Source organism: Schistocerca nitens, chromosome 1 (genome assembly GCF_023898315.1).
Source record: "Schistocerca nitens isolate TAMUIC-IGC-003100 chromosome 1, iqSchNite1.1, whole genome shotgun sequence".
NCBI lineage: Eukaryota > Metazoa > Arthropoda > Insecta > Orthoptera > Acrididae > Schistocerca > Schistocerca nitens.
Genome location: NC_064614.1, coordinates 894,150,767 through 894,166,942, shown reverse-complemented (window position 1 = coordinate 894,166,942; position 16,176 = coordinate 894,150,767). Strand labels below are relative to the sequence as shown.

At 44.0% G+C, this 16,176-nt stretch overlaps 1 protein-coding gene across 2 annotated transcripts in view; it reads right to left on the bottom strand.

Annotated features, from left to right (window-relative positions):
* LOC126192086 (mucin-5AC) overlaps positions 1-16,176 on the bottom strand; it is a 623,139-nt gene that overhangs the window by 324,693 nt on the left and 282,270 nt on the right. For both annotated transcript variants that reach the window (XM_049932578.1, XM_049932577.1), the window contains exon 2: positions 3,400-3,476. In XM_049932578.1, coding sequence (XP_049788535.1) covers positions 3,400-3,476 — 77 coding nt within the window. The remainder of the gene's footprint in view (positions 1-3,399; positions 3,477-16,176) is intronic.

Genomic DNA, 16,176 nt, shown 5'->3' with positions numbered 1-16,176 from the left:
TAGGTGTTTCCCGTCTTTGTTTTTGAAGCTGGCTGATGGAAAATGTTAGGATAGAAAAATAATTGAAAACAATTAAGTAAATTTGGTTTTTCCAAAAGAACTCAATTAACTACGTAATATGCTACGTCAATCGGCAACGAATTTATGCTATGTTCACAAGCACGCTGCGTTTTAGCAGATAACACCAATGAAACGCCAACAAATACAAAAATTGTATATACTGAGTGACGAGTCCCTAACACTGAGCCACTGGCTAAGCAAATGTTCCTGTGTATTGCAACTGCTGAAATCATAACATGAACATGTGAGTAAAAACCAATCACAAACAGCACCTCAGTGATATCTTTTCACATGGGTTGCCTCGCCTCAGGTGTGTAATGTCGCGTCTGAAAACCAAACTGTGCAACAATATTATAGGGTCACTTTTTTTTAACTAGTCATTTTCTCCCAGTGTCACAAGCTTGGTGTCGTGCGACACTACCTTCAGGCTCGGCGACGCTACAAACAACAAGGTGTAAGAAAAAAAAAAAGGCCGCAGTTCAGAAGTTCATGTGAGACTTACGGTGTGTTAATGAAGACACACTGGCAGCACACTTCAGCACAGTTCCGCCCAACGCCGCCGTGGGCGTGTCGTATCACGTGAAGGTCGCCACGCGTTCCGTTACTCACAGCTCACCCGTTCTTTTGATGTCTGTGCGGCGGGAGGTCAGAACCTCGACGCTCAGAGTTGAAATAACGAAGTTCTCTCACGGGTGGCTAAGGAAAACATTACAGACACACCACCACCCAGAATCGAGGAGAAAAAGACCCAGGTGGTGGCATAAAGCGCATGAATGAAACATCCCTTCCTTTGGGGCATTCCTTTTCACTCATTTCACAGTCCAAAACGACAGTCTGCACTGCGATGTGCAACAGGACGATTTTCTTGACAACCTTTGACACTGCTGACATTTTCCAAAAATTTAACCGTTCTCTAAGGGCATCGTGGGGCTGGCATAGCCACAAATATTTGATTTGATATACAAACTAAAACAACTAAGCACCATTCAAAATCATTCAGCGGAAATTAAACGCGATTCGAAGCATAAAAGGGTATTTATGCTTTCTCATACCTCCTTTTCCACATCCTTCTGTGGCGTGTATACAGGAGGAGTGTGACTTTGACACAAGCGTGGATAAGACGGCAAATAGTCAGTCTAACACATCCCAGCTCAGCAATACCCTCGATGCCCCCTTCGCATCTTTGTTGAGCACTTTAAAAATGGCCATGTACAAAAACACCCTGTCACAGTTCCCTAGGTGCCGGCGGAATAGGCAATCCTCTCGACACCCCTCAAATTTCGCCAGCCAGGGCTAGTGCAACGACTTAGTACCATTCAGCTGTTTAGTTTCAACGCAGAAGCAAATCATCTTGCAGGCAACTCTTGCACAGTGAGGAGTGTTTCCTACTCCTGTTTTTACCAGTGTTTTCGGAGCGTGGTAAGGATTCCATAAATAACAATGTTTGCCTTAGGCTCTGGCTCGTCCAGCACAGAAGAGGTGGAATGTTTATTTTTGTTTTACAGAATTATGGTATGGAGACAGCTGTCCGTCACTGATATTAGCCAAGCCGTTGCTCTGTCTGGAAATGGCAGGTCACAGTGATTCATCGAAATATGCTAGGCATGTCACACAGTGCAGTAACACTGGGAGACTGATCTTATCACGCGCTGTCCAAGTCGAGGCCATTGCCACTGCACTACAGAGTGGGACGATGGTTCTACTGGTCGGCAGGCAGCCCAATGGACAACGTAGACTCTAACCAATCACCATACTGCTGCTACCAGTCAAGTACTGCCAATGCAGACAGTTTGGCGATGGTTGTGGAAAATGTGCACTCATCCGTGCAAGTCAATGAAGGTGCCAAAGTTGACACATACACATCGTGTGGTCAGGTGCCAAGGAGGGCCATCACGGCAGGGTCCGTGTTTATCATCAGAGATGAGGAATCATACAAACGTCATTTGTTCCACACCCATTATTTGTGGTTCGATCTGTCATGATTTGGGGAATCATCAACTTAAACAGGAAAGCACCCCTCATTGTCATGCAATTTACTCCGACGAACACCAAGCGCTACTGAGATGAGACAGAAGAGTTTGACAGCAAGTGGGAGGCTGCAGCATTTGGACCATTCTTCCACTGATGCAGGATAATGTTCAACCTCACATCACAAAGGTCGTCCAAGATCGTCTCAATGCAGTGGGCATCCCAATAATGGAGTGTCCTGCCAACAGCCGTGACTTAAACCCAATTGAACATACTTGGGAAACCATGGGTCGAAATCTAAATTGTACGAACTCTCAACCAGAAAAAGTTGAGGAATTTGTTGCTGGGTCACAAAACATATCTATTAACATCCCCTACACGTATTTCAAGTCCTTGGAGTGCAGCTATAGTTGGCGATATCAGGCTGTCATTTGTGCTAGTGGTGGTGCCACCTGTAACTGAAAAATAATTTAATTGCGCGTAAAAAAACAACAGATGACTGAAGCTACGCCACTGGACCACAACTTGTTGGGATCATGCAAAATCTGAGGAGTGTGGAAGGGGCTGCCTTTCCCACCAGCGCCTAGGAATCTGTGAACGCGTGTCTCCACACAGGGAGGGATATTTAAAGTGCCCAACAAAGGTGCACAGATGGCACCGAGGATGTTGCTGAACGGGTGTCTTAGAAGGACCTTTCGCCATTCTTTTCAAGTATGTGTCGACGTCGGAACCTCCCTCCCCTCGTTCACATGCCACAGGAGAGCGCGGAAAAGGAGGGATGATAGCATAAACAGCCTTTCCTTCTTCAGAGCATGTACAAACTTCGTCGAATGATTTTCAATGGTTCCTACTGGTTCAACACGTATACCATAAGGGTTAGATTATGTTCAATGGAGTTGCAGTCAATGTCAAAGGATGTCAAGAATATCGCCCTGTTGCACGCTGCACTGCAAAATGATAGTTGAACGTGGACGATAATCAATATGCAAAATACAAGCTTTAGAAATGAGGTGCCACAGAAGAATGGTGTTGATGTCAGATCGAGCTACATATGAAGAGGTACTGAATCGAATACGGGAAAAAAAGATGTTTATCACACAATTTGACTTAAAGGGGCAGCAAAGGTAAACAGGAACCACAAGAGGCACCGGGAAATAGTTAACTAGATAGTGGTAAGTAATAATTGTACAGGTAGTCACAGGACTGACTACAGTAAGCAGGTTCACATGGCAGTTGGTTGCAGCAGTTATGCAGAAGTGAAGATGCTCCCACGGGATAGGCTAGCATGGAAATAACATTTACTTAAGCGGCAGTGGGCTTGCTGCAGAGAGTGAGACGAACGGCCCAGTGGTGTGTTGCCCAGACACTGACCTGCGGGTAGGTGTGTTGGTGGCGTTGGAACCCCGGGCGCCGTCTTCCTCGTCCAGCGAGCCGCCGGCACCCGAGTCCTGAAACAACAGGAAAGAGCGCCGCTGTTACACCGGTCACTCATAACGGCGCTGCAAACTACAGCGTCAGCCATGTTAAAGCGATCTGAAAGGGCCGAATCTCTGCACCTCCGCCAAATGACCGCGCCTCGTAGCCATCTCACAATTCCAGCCTGTCACTCCCTTCACTGATCTTCGTATTCCAGATATCCGGGATCGAATTCCAATTCCGGTTCACAATAATGGAGAGGCATAGAACCACTACGGAAAAAAATCAAAACAACCTCTCGTTCTAAGTGACATAATAGTGGTATTTTCGGGGGGAAGGAAATATACTCTCTTTAGAAAGCATTCTGAACTACTACATGTATCACAATCGGTGTATCGGTGTACGAGGCCAAAATATCTCCATTCAGGCAACCTATTTCACAAAAAAGCCCATGTTTAGATTAATCCTAATTAAATGAAACATAATTTACGAAATACTTTGGAAACAATCCAATCCACGTTTGTATGATAATAAACAAAAGCAGTCATATGATATATCGAACAATTAGAATCTGGTTTTTATCTCGCAATTTTTGTAACGATTTTCGTTTTTTATGTTTTTAGCCCTCCTACCCCAAATCAGTCCGCTTCAGTGAAAGTATTGTCAATATGATTTGCATGCGAACAGTATCAGCAATCTGTGAGGCTCCTCGAATTGAAGGAGTCGGCTGTAAACAACAGTGAGGGCCAAGTTGGTTATTTTGATAAACTACGAAGTAGTGTTGCAACAAGACGTCATTAATAAGATAGTTCAAGTACACACAATGGGACTCTTCTCTCCATATGTCATTATTTTCAAATATATCTACGTTGATGAAATATAAAATGGTAAATTTGACGCACTATTTTATTCTAAAAAATGTGTTAGTGGGTACTTAACATTGTTTACTTCCAAACTGAATGTTTTATTGTTCAACTTCTCAAAAATACAAATTTAAAAGGTTCGAATTGTTTCAGTTTTTGCTAATAAGACTTGCGTTAACAATTTCTGCATTAATAAAGTATAGCAATCACAAAAATTGATCTATAATTCAGTACAACATAAACTTAATTTTATCAAACACCTACTAGAGCACCAAAACAATGTTAAGGATGACTTTAAACATTTCTATCATCTCCTTGTCACGTAAATTCTCGCACACTATGGTTAGGAGCCCAATTCAGCATTGTTTAGTTGCTTAATTATTCACATTTACCTGACTAGCAACAATTTTGGAAGTGCATTTGCGTACAGGATCTTCATCTGAGCGGCCGTAGTTGTACAAATCATCCCCAAATTTGTACAAATCGTCCTTGAAAAGCTTTTCCCTTACACGAACACCAGATGCGTTACTAATGCTGGCAAACATGTTTTTCGAATTTACCAATGCTTACATGTACACATACTGACAAATTTGGCAACAGCGAGAACGCGAAATGTGAGGTAAAGGTGCCATTTTTCAGTACATCGTGGAACTATCAACCAATATGAAGTAAGCTCATCAGCATGTTTCTCATCAGAAGTACCTTATCACTGTTCACAGCCTAGATCTTCTATTCTATTTTGATCCACTGAATCATGTTGATAACTGGCCTTCGGCGCAATTTTAAATTTTAAGAACGATAGTTTGATTTTAAAAAATATTGTGTAATTCTGCTGTTACATGAGTTTGATTTGTCAGCAAGGTGAAAGGAGCAACACAGATTGTGCTGACTTTGTACGTAATAGTATATTGGCAACGCTGATGACGGTCATATCGAAGTGCGACAGAGGCATGTTTGTACTTTGTGCTGAGCTTAATGATAAAACAACAACGAACAAAAATCACATCCTGAATGATACGTACCCACGAACCTGCAATCCTGGACAAAGCGATTACGAGGAGATAAGTATACCTGCAGGAGTCATGGTTATGTGAAATCAATGAGTGCGGGCTTGCTTTATATGTCTAACGCGAAAAATGGGTAGGTGTGAATAATAGCCCCCTTCACCCCACAAAAAAACTTTGCACTCTCGTACAATGCTTGACGTGTTTTCATAGTTTACTCTTCATTTCATCCCCATCCGGCGCGCAGGACGCCCAATGTGGCGTCGAATGTACGAGGGTAATCCCAAAAGCAAGGTCTCCTATTTTTGTATAAGTACATAGACCTGTTTATTTCTATAATGGTTTACATCAAGGTCTCCTATTTTTGTATAAGTACATAGACCTGTTTATTTCTATAATGGTTTACATCAGTTTACAGCTTAAACATTTAGCTATTTTTGGACATAATCACCATTTCTGTCGATGCATTTTTGTAGACCGCTGTGACAGTTTTTGTATGACCATCTCATACCAGCTCGCCGCCATGCTGTTCAGAAAGTTATGAACCTCTTCTTTCACCTCGTCGTCTGAGCTGAATCGCTTTCCGGTCAAATGTTCTTTTAACCTAGGGAACAAGTGATAGTCACTGGGCGCCAAGTTAGGACTATAGGGTGGGTGTGTGATTACGTTCCACTGAAACTGTTGCAGGAGACCAGCGGTTTGCCGAGCGATGTGTGGGCTAACGTTGTCATGGAGAATGTGTACGCCCTTGCTCAACATGCCTCTTCTCCGGCTCTGAATTGCCCGTTTGAGTTTTTTCAGAGTCTCACATTACCTGTCAGCGTTAATTGCGGTCCCAACGATTCAGCTCCGACGACATGGTGAAAGAAAAGGTTCATAACTTTCTGAAAAGCACGGCGGCGAGCTGGTATGACATGGGCTACAAATAACTGCCACAGCGTCTACAAAAATGCATCGACAGAAATGGTGATTATATCGAAAAATAGCTAAATGTTCAAGCTGTAAACTGATGTAAACCATTGTACTTATAAAAAAATAGGAGACCTTTCTTTTGGGATTACCCTCGTAATAAGACCTGCACCAAGGCGACCGGACCTGCCCCACAAGGGGCCTCCCGGCCAATGACGCCAAACGCTCATTTCCATTTTTTCATAGTATACTCTGTCGATCGTAAATAATTTATTCAGGAAATTTTCAATTTTCATATTTTAAACTGTTTAGGAGAGAGAGAGAGAGAGAGAGAGAGAGAGAGAGAGCGGGGGAGAGGTACTGGCTGCTGTCCAAATGGTGACAGTAGTCAAGCCAAGGCTGACTGGTGTACCATCTAGCGATCGTTAGCTCACCGCGCGAGCTGAATCCAGCTACGACTGACATCACTGTATGGAGCGTAGTGGTCTTAGGCGTTATGCTGTCGATCAGTTCTGGACTGCCGATTGTAAACGCAGACCGCATGATCCACGACCGAGAATAGAAGGCAGACAGAACCGGAGTGGTGCTCGAAACCTTGTCGGCAGCGAGGGGAGGGTAAGGCAGTACAGTACAGATGTATGGGGCAGAAGACGAGTGGCGTGTCCTCGATCAGTCAGATTAACGTCCTGGCGATGAGTCAGCAACCATATTGGCGGCGCGCGCACCGCCCACTCCAGAATGACGAAACCGGTCGCGGAAACCGCGCTCGGCTTGGCGCGGGGCGGTCGGAGACAAAGCAGTTGAGCGCAGCGGTCTGGTGCCCTAAGCGGCCGGGCGTGCCCCTCCCACACACAATGTGGCCATCATCTCGTGCGCGGCGGGCGCCACCCGCGCCACAGAAAGTGGATCGCAGCGAACAATGGGCGACAGCCGAGACAGATCGGCGCGCCGGGATGCAGCTGCGGCTGCAGGCGCTACGCGCCGGGCTGCTGCCTATCCGCCCCGGCATCAGAACGTGAAAGGCCAGCCGGGCCTACGGGGCGTGACGCCGAGCCGTGGAGACCCGCAACGCGCAGCTCCGATCGCGCGCCGCTGACATTTAAAGGCCGCGCAGCCTTGTCATCGGACCGGCGGAATTCAGCACAGAGAAAGATATCGCTTTAGCCACCTGTTGGTACTCTGCCTGCTGCCAGTGACGAGCCAGTGAAACTGCTCACTTGTCCACACAGCCCTTGATGACCAGAAGGACTGACATTCTTGCACATGCCACATCAATCAATTTCGCACGCACGACAGTCCGTCATAGATGACTACGTTCTCCCTACGATAGTACAATGGTGCACTTCCTTACATCTACAACTACGTCACATACACACTGCGCAAGTCACCACATGGACCACGGCGGAAGGTACCTTGTACCATTATTAGTCATTTCCTTTCCTGTTCCACTCGCAATAAGAGCGAAAGAAAAACGAACTGTGGTAAAAGCGTTCTGCAGTCAGGTTCAAATGCCGATTCTCTAAATTTTCTCAATAGGGCTCCGCGAAAATGACGTCGTATTTTCTCCACGGACTCACATTTGAGCTCACGAAGCATCATTACTCGATATGATCCTCACCCCGTCCATCTACACAAAACAAAAAGACGGGCAACAGCTCTCTCCAATTGCCAAAAGTATATGCGGGACGGACTGGGTAGCTTGAATCTAAACAGGACTGGTCAAGACGCCGAAGGATGGAAGCTGCCAATGAAATGTCCAAAGCATTGCAGTATCAGTTTTACAAGACGGAACAGATTCCTTATTATCAGAGGGAACAAGGTGAAAGAGATTAGGAGCGTATGCGTCACAGAACAGCAACAGCACATGTACCTCGAGAAGGAGTACAACAAGGAAGCAATTAGGACGAAAGGCCATCGGCCATTCTAAGTTAGGACAGACATGATGATGATATTGTGATGAGTTGGGATTGGATCCAATTGTGGCAGCACATCTCGAATGAACACCATTAGAGCGGAGTGGCTGCGACCTATCTACTGATCTTTCAAAATGACAGTCCACAAGTTGGTAGAGAAACGTTGCCAGTGATCTCTAAAACTAACAAGGTGCACGGATTTTCATTACTTATCACTCCAGCCATAGTTATTGAGGCGACTGATGAGGCCATCACGGCTCAAAACGGCCTAACCTGCAAACAATAATTGGGTTATAAATGACACAGCTAAACTCTTAATTCAAAATCATTTGGCTTACTTAGTCGCAAACGTTCTTCAAAAAAGTGTTCAAATGTGTGTGAAATCTTATGGGACTTAACTGCTAAGGTCATCAGACCCTAAGTTTACACACTACTTAACCTAAATTATCCTAAGGACAAACACACACACACACACACACACACACACACACACACACACACACACACACACCCATGCCCGAGAGAGAACTCGAACCTCCGCCGGGACCAGCCGCACAGTCCATGACTGCAGCGTCTTAAACCGCTCGGCTAATCCGCGCGGCACACGTTCTTCATAACAAGAGTCTAATTATTGCTCCACGAGGATTCTTCGCACTGTAGTCTTGGAAGTCTCAATTTCACGGACACGCTGATGAGTGCTTATTGATAAATTTTCTCCCACTGGATCCAACTACCATATCCTCAATTACTTTTTGTGCGCGAACAAGCCGGCCAGAGCGGTTCTTGGCGCTACAGTCTGGAACCGCGCGACCGCTACGGTCGCAGGTTCGAATCATGCCTCGGGCATGGATGTGTGTGATGTCCTTAGGTTAGTTAGGTTTAAGAAGTTCTAAGTTCTAGGGGACTGATGACCTTAGAAGTTAAGTCCCATAGTGCTCAGAGCCATTTGAACCATTTTTGTGCGAACAAGTCTTTGTTGAGAACCAAGTTCCTATGGCTTGAAATGGCCAATTTCTCGTCAGAAATATTCATTTACGGCCATTAGTTCTGCGGCTGAAAGTATTCCATTTAGGATTCTATGCCAATGTACAATTTTGTTACGAAACGTTTGGGAGAACTGTTTAATAATTTGAATACAACGAAAGCCGACGTAGAGTCTAACACGTACCAAGTCCTTGTACGATTGTCATACCACTAAAACTGCAGGAACAACGAACTTCGTAAACGTCGCCATGTCGTCAATGGAGCTGTTTATCAAACAATACCGAGCTACGATACCCAGTCCGATTGGGGAGGTTCCCGTAATGCTCACGAGAGCTGCACAGTACTCGGCGACGCTAAGAACGCATGCTGGCAGAATAAAAAGGCAGGTAGAGGGAATGCGCGCAGCTGAGCGGGAAAGCGGGGTAAGAGTGAACAGCATCCCATGACAGGACGCAGTCACAGCGCGGCCATCGGCGCAGAACCGGGCCGGTCCGCACTCTAACCGGGTCGCAGTCTCCAATTTCCAGACAATGCCGCGTTCACCCGTCAACTACGCGGAAAAGCCGCGCTTTCCAAAATGCCGGTCTCTCGCGAGTCGTCTTTCTCAAACAGAGCGGAAAGTCGTTTAGTTAACAGTGCTCGCATATCCGCATTCGATTCCCACTGCAGCAGGCAGTCAGCTTCGCTATTCAACTGTGTTATTAACAGATCGGATTCGTCCCCTGTGATGTCACGTCTTAGTGTTTTATTCGCTGGTAGCATTTGTCTTCTCCCGCTATTAATATGACAGCAAAAGTATCAGGCGGCAGACCGAACTGTACCAAGTACTTAAAACATACTTTCGCCATTTGATATGAATGGAAAGGTTTATGCTTAATATAGATATCGTCTGATTTACTGACAGGTTACACACACACACACACACACACACACACACACACACACACACACACACGATTTTGTTACTCCGAGATCGATTCAATCATTCATTTCTTGACTTTCGGTCGTCGTTTTGGAATATTAGATCTTGCTGTAACTTGTCAGTTCTGGAACCACTTAACTGGTAGTACTTGTTTATGAGAAATATGATCATTTCCATAATTATGTAAAAACCACAGATTAAAAATTTGCTTTCTTCGCAACTACTCTTTTCTATAACGAAACATTATTTAGAAGTTTTGTTGCACATCACTTTTATCTACTACTGCGGACGTCTGTCAAAAATATGATAAAACTTTGATGATATCGAAACATGGTTTTTGATTAAGTCATAATATGCAAAACGGAATTCACTGTAACGCTGGGACTAATTTCCTTACCCATCGAGATGTTGCAGCTGCTACGGTTTATTATTTCAATGAAACGACATACATACAGGTACTTTATCTTCATTTGATAGCGACTGAAAAGACAAGTGTATTTCTTTTTAATATCTACAGTTGCGTATAACGCAAGGGTATCCTAGAAATGTGATACAGTTGAAATCGAAGTACGCTGGCACAGCGAAAACGGGGCTGGAACTGCGGCATTACGGTAGACTTTGATCTCACTATCACGGCATTCCCCTTTAACGTTTGTGAAAAGAAGAGTGAAAACGTTAAGAAGAGTTACAGCACTTCACTCTCTTCAATCGCCATCCAAATTCCGTCGTTTACTTTTTTTTAGAAAACTGTACACTATGTTAAAGATATAACAACATATTGGGACCTTGCATATAACCGGTTGCTGAAAACAATGTTTCGACATACTCATGTTATGTTAAATGCTATATATGATGTAGAAGAACAAATTCTTACTAGTCAATTGAATGTAGACATTATGTAACCTAGTTGTGGTTTATTACAGAGAGAGAGAGAGAGAGAGAGAGAGAGAGAGGGGGGGGGGGGCGTGCTGGTGTACCGCGTAACTTCTTCCCATTTACAGTAACGCATGTTCAGCTAGTGTTAACGTCTGTTTGGAACCAGCTCAGAAAAATTTCCACTACCGCCCTCCGCACAGCTCCAGCTGTAAGTGTGAGAAATCCCGGCTGTTTCGTATTACGTGACGAAATCTTCCTCTGCGTTCTTTCAACGCAAACGATCTGCAACTGACTCCCAGTATTTATTCGCCGGTAACATGCCATTCCAATGACACTAGTCTGCGCTCTATGCTCCTGCTGCCTATTTGCATGAGCCGGCCGAAGTGGCCGTGCGGTTAAAGGCGCTGCAGTCTGGAACCGCAAGACCGCTACGGTCGCAGGTTCGAATCCTGCCTCGGGCATGGATGTTTGTGATGTCCTTAGGTTAGTTAGGTTTAACTAGTTCTAAGTTCTAGGGGACTAATAACCTCAGCAGTTGAGTCCCATAGTGCTCAGAGCCATTTGAACCATTTGAACCTATTTGCATGAGGTATCCATAAAACAGCATATGCGACGACAAGCCTTAAATGTCAGAGATATGTATGGCTGCACACAGTGCCCCTTGTCGGACTCCGGACGACGTGAACAGGGAACACCAACACCCACACCAACGTTGTTTATGAACAAGTGTTTGTCACACTTCATAACTTTGTATAACGCCGACATCACACGCGAGCAACAACACATGCGTACTGGGGACGTTTTAACAAACACTATATTGGAAAGAAGCTTTAGAAGGTAAAATTCGACTTGCAACTGGGAATAATTTGAAAATTCTATGACAATAGTTTCTACGCAATAGTCACAACATAAGGTCACACTGTTACCGTAAGTGACATACCTAAGAGTCCATCAACTTGAACTTTGTCATCAACGTGAAATTAACATTGTCTTCACTTAAGACCATAATAAATGCGCAGAAAGAGTAGATGTAACAGTTATCTGAGGCTTAATGTGTGTATAAGGCCTTTTTAGCGTTCAGTGTCTTAATCGGCAAAAACGGAACCCTTATAGGGTCACTACGTTGTCCGTCACTGTTAAAAACCCTTTTTCTCAGCGAGGGATACGCGTATCACGTTGAAATTTATGTCACATACCAAAGATACGGTCCCTTGGCGGTGTAATAAATTGAAGCTTCTAAGTCAATGCATTTTATGTCTTATTAGTTGGTTGTTTTGGGGGAAGAGAAACAGCGAGGTCATCGGTCTCATCGGATTAGGGAAGGACGGGGAAGGAAGTCGGCCGCGCCCTTTCAAAGGAACCATCCCGGCATTTGCCTGAAGCGATTTAGGAAAATCACGGAAAACCTAAATCAGGACGGCTGGACGCGGGATTGAACCGTCGTTCTCCCGAATGCGAGTCCAGTGTGCTAACCACTGCGCCACCTCGCTCGGTTTATGTCTTATTTTAGCACTCGCATCTCACTCATCATCAAAAGCTATACGGTACTTCCTGTTGCCCTAGAATCATGAAATTTGACAAAAATGAGGGTTTCACTGTATACAAACAAAGGAAAAAAATTCGGAAACTGTAAATCTGTAAGTATATCACACAAATAAAATATTTCCTTGTTGCCCGTCTGTCTGGCCGACTGTTAAAAACCCGTTTCTCAAGAAGGGTACGCGTATCACGTTGAAATTTATGTCATATACTAAAGCATATGGGTCCTTGGCAGTGTACAAAATTCAAGCTTCTAAATCGATGCAATCAAAAGATACGGCCATTTATGTCGTATTTTAATACTCGCAAACTCACACATCAAATGCCATACGGTACTTCCCGCTGGCCTAGAATCATGAAATTTGACAAAAATGAGGGTTTTACAGTATAATCAATGGAAAAAACGGAAGTTGTAAATCTGTAATTATGCACAGGCAAAAGTATTTCTTTTGTCATTTGTTATCCGACGTCAAACCTGAAATTAAAACAGTCGGTAGTTCTTGCATTCAGGTTTACCGGAACGTAATGGTTCTATGTATCCCGTCGGCGTGGCTGTCGCGACGAATACATCTAGTAGCCGAATTCTAAAACAAAATACATAAATCAGGACTGTTCTAAACTGAAGAGCGGTTCTCGCTTCCCATAAACACATCCGTTAAAGTACTGGGGATTTTGAACGAAACGGATTTTCTTCTCGGGCAGGAGTAGCGAGTCAGTGCTGGCCAGGACCTGGGCGATAGCAAGGGCATAGCCTCGGAGCTGCGGGCTGCTGGCATAATACTGCAGTTGCGCTGGCGGCGGAAGTGCGGTGGTCGGGCCGTTCATCATTAATAATGGCGGACAGTAGTGGTGAAAATGGCCGGCCGACCGCAGCGGGACGTGAATACAGGCTCTGTGCGGGCCCCGGAGACCTTAATCACGGGCGACGCGATGCCAGATAGCGCCGACACTTCTCCCAGAAAGGCAGCGCTGCCGGCCGCCGCGCGCCACAAAAAGCGATCTCGCCGAGCAAGGCGCGATTGTGTTTTACAAGGGTTAACGCCCTCGACGAACGCCTGCAGGACATTCCAGCCGAAAGAACCGAGAACGGCCAATATACGACAGCCTAACGCAAACGTTGATATCACCAAATATCGGCGGAAGGTTGGTTGTTACTGCAGTGCTATATTATGCATTTTACTTTTGTTGGTGATACTTCCGAACTGTGAAGTGACTAGCTAAGCCAGCTAGCCAGCTATGGAACCTAAAGTTTAATGTGGAGACCGAATCTGGATGCAACACATTTTTCACATTAATAAACTTTGCCAGAGATCAAAAGCACACTAAAGACGTGGCGTCCCCAAGGGTGTGATCCACTTCTTGAAACCCCAATATGGTGGTGGGTCATCTTTTGCGAGTAATCGATAAAAATAATTTCTTGTTATCCACTAGCGACTTGAAAATAAGGACGAATGTCTTAATGATGTCATAGCGTAGCGGTTAAATTATTTCACTGGTATGTTGAAAGTTGTTAGTACGATTCCCGTCCGATACCATTTTTTTATTACATCTTTATAGAAATGACCATGATCACTATTTTTATTCAATTAAGTGGCATAAATTTACGTATTTTTTCGCTGCATCATTTTAATCATCATATTAGCTTTAATTGCTCTTATTTTTAATTTCGCTTACTCTTTTTTCAGTTGGAATCTGTGTCCATATGATTTTGATTATTTTTACGTACTTCCGAAGATTTATTTTCGTCCTCTTCGCCATTTTATATGTTCGCCCATGATATTGCAGTCGTCACTTCTATTACTCATTTGTTTAATTTATAAAATCTTCTTTCATTCAGCTCTTCACCTGAATTATTTTTGTCCATGCTACAAGAAAAATTTATGTTTTGAATGTTTGTACGACGATTGCCGTAAAAAACTGTACATCTTGTAATGAAAAATATATTTTCGACATCAATACACGCTCAATATATTTTGACTTTTGTTTTTTAACTGATAGATCGCTATTGTTAAACATTTAAACAGAGTATTGCGACAGATAAATAAAAATAATAATAATCACATGAACAAAGATTCCAAATAACGAATAAAAGGAAATAAAAATCAGAGAAAATAAAAAAGTTAGTACGGCGGTTAAAATGATGGGCACAGGATTAGAAATAACACAATTTATTTATATAGATTAACTGAATAAAAATAACAATCACAGTCATTTCGATAAAGAAGTAAGAAAAAGTTAATGGTACCTAAGAGAACTGGAACCCCACCCTCCAGCGTACCAGCCACGTTTCTGCGCCATTTTGAAATTCAGTCTTCTTTTATAATGTTGCAAGAGAGAATCGTGGGAAATTCTTTTTGTCATCAGCGCGAATGGGTAGTTTAACTGGACTGAGAATGGAATCAATTATCCCGGGAAGTTGTTAAATAACGACTTGTGCAAAGTGGGAATGAAACTGTTTCGTTCACAAGCAGCATCTGCACGCTAACGTTTAAATTAGTCATCGTCTGCAAGGACACTGCCTGAATCGTCAGTGGCCACCAGTACTTCCCTTTCCGTCTACTCTCTAAAGTAGCAGCTATATGCACTTACGATACATACCAGCTGGCTCAGAACGTCGAAACTGCGGAAAAATCTGACCTCAGGAACCTTATTTCTTATGGTTGAAACTCTGATCCGCCTGCATAGGATATATTTTTTTAAAAAATTCGTAGCTTTTTGCTGTCTTTTAATAATCAAAAATAGTTTTCCTGAGTTTTGTGCAAGCTTTAGAGCATCTTGAGTGTAAAACATTAAAACAGCATCCAGAAAAGGTAAAAGGCGCAATTTTCACCAATCATAAGACAAGAGTCAGACATGAAGACAGTACGTCGCTAAAGATTTGCTTGTGGGCAGAAACCGGTCCACAGTAACAACATTTTAAAAATAACTTTTAGTCATTTAAAGTTAAGTTCCCCTACTGTATGGACTTCAAGGTGTTTAAGCGTAAAGGTACACTGTGATCAAAAGTAACCGGACACCTGGCTGAAAATGGCTTACAAGTTCGTGGCGCTCTTCATCGGTAATGCTGGAATTCAATATGGTGGTGACACACCCTTAGCCTTGATGGCAGCTTTCACTCTCGCAGGCATACGTCCAATCAGGTGCTGGAAGGTTTCTTGGGGAATGGCAGCCCATTCTTCACGGAGTCCTGCACTGAGGAGAGGTATCGATGTCGGTCTGTGAGGCCTGGCATGAAGTCGGCGTTCCAAAACATTCCAAGGGTGTTCTATAGGATTCATATCAGGACTCTGTGCAGGCCAGTCCATTACAGGGATGTTACTGTCGTGTAACCAATCCGCCACAGGCCGTACATTATGAACAAGTGCTCGATCGTGTTGGAAGATGCAATCGCCATCCCCAAATTGCTCTTCAATGACGTTCATCGGACATTCGCCATATCCACACCCTGACATCGGATCGCAACATTGTGTACCGTGATTCGTCACCTCACACAACGTTTTTCCAACGTTCAATCGTCCAACGTTTACGCTCCTTACACCAAGTGAGGAGACGTTTGGCATTTACCAGGGTGATATGTGGCTTATGAGCAGCCGCTCGACCATGAAATCCAAGTTTTCTCATCTCCTGCCTAATTGTGATAGTACTTGCAGTTGATCCTGATGTAGTTTGGAATTCCTGTGTGATGGTCTGGATAGATGTCTGCCTATTACACATTACAACCC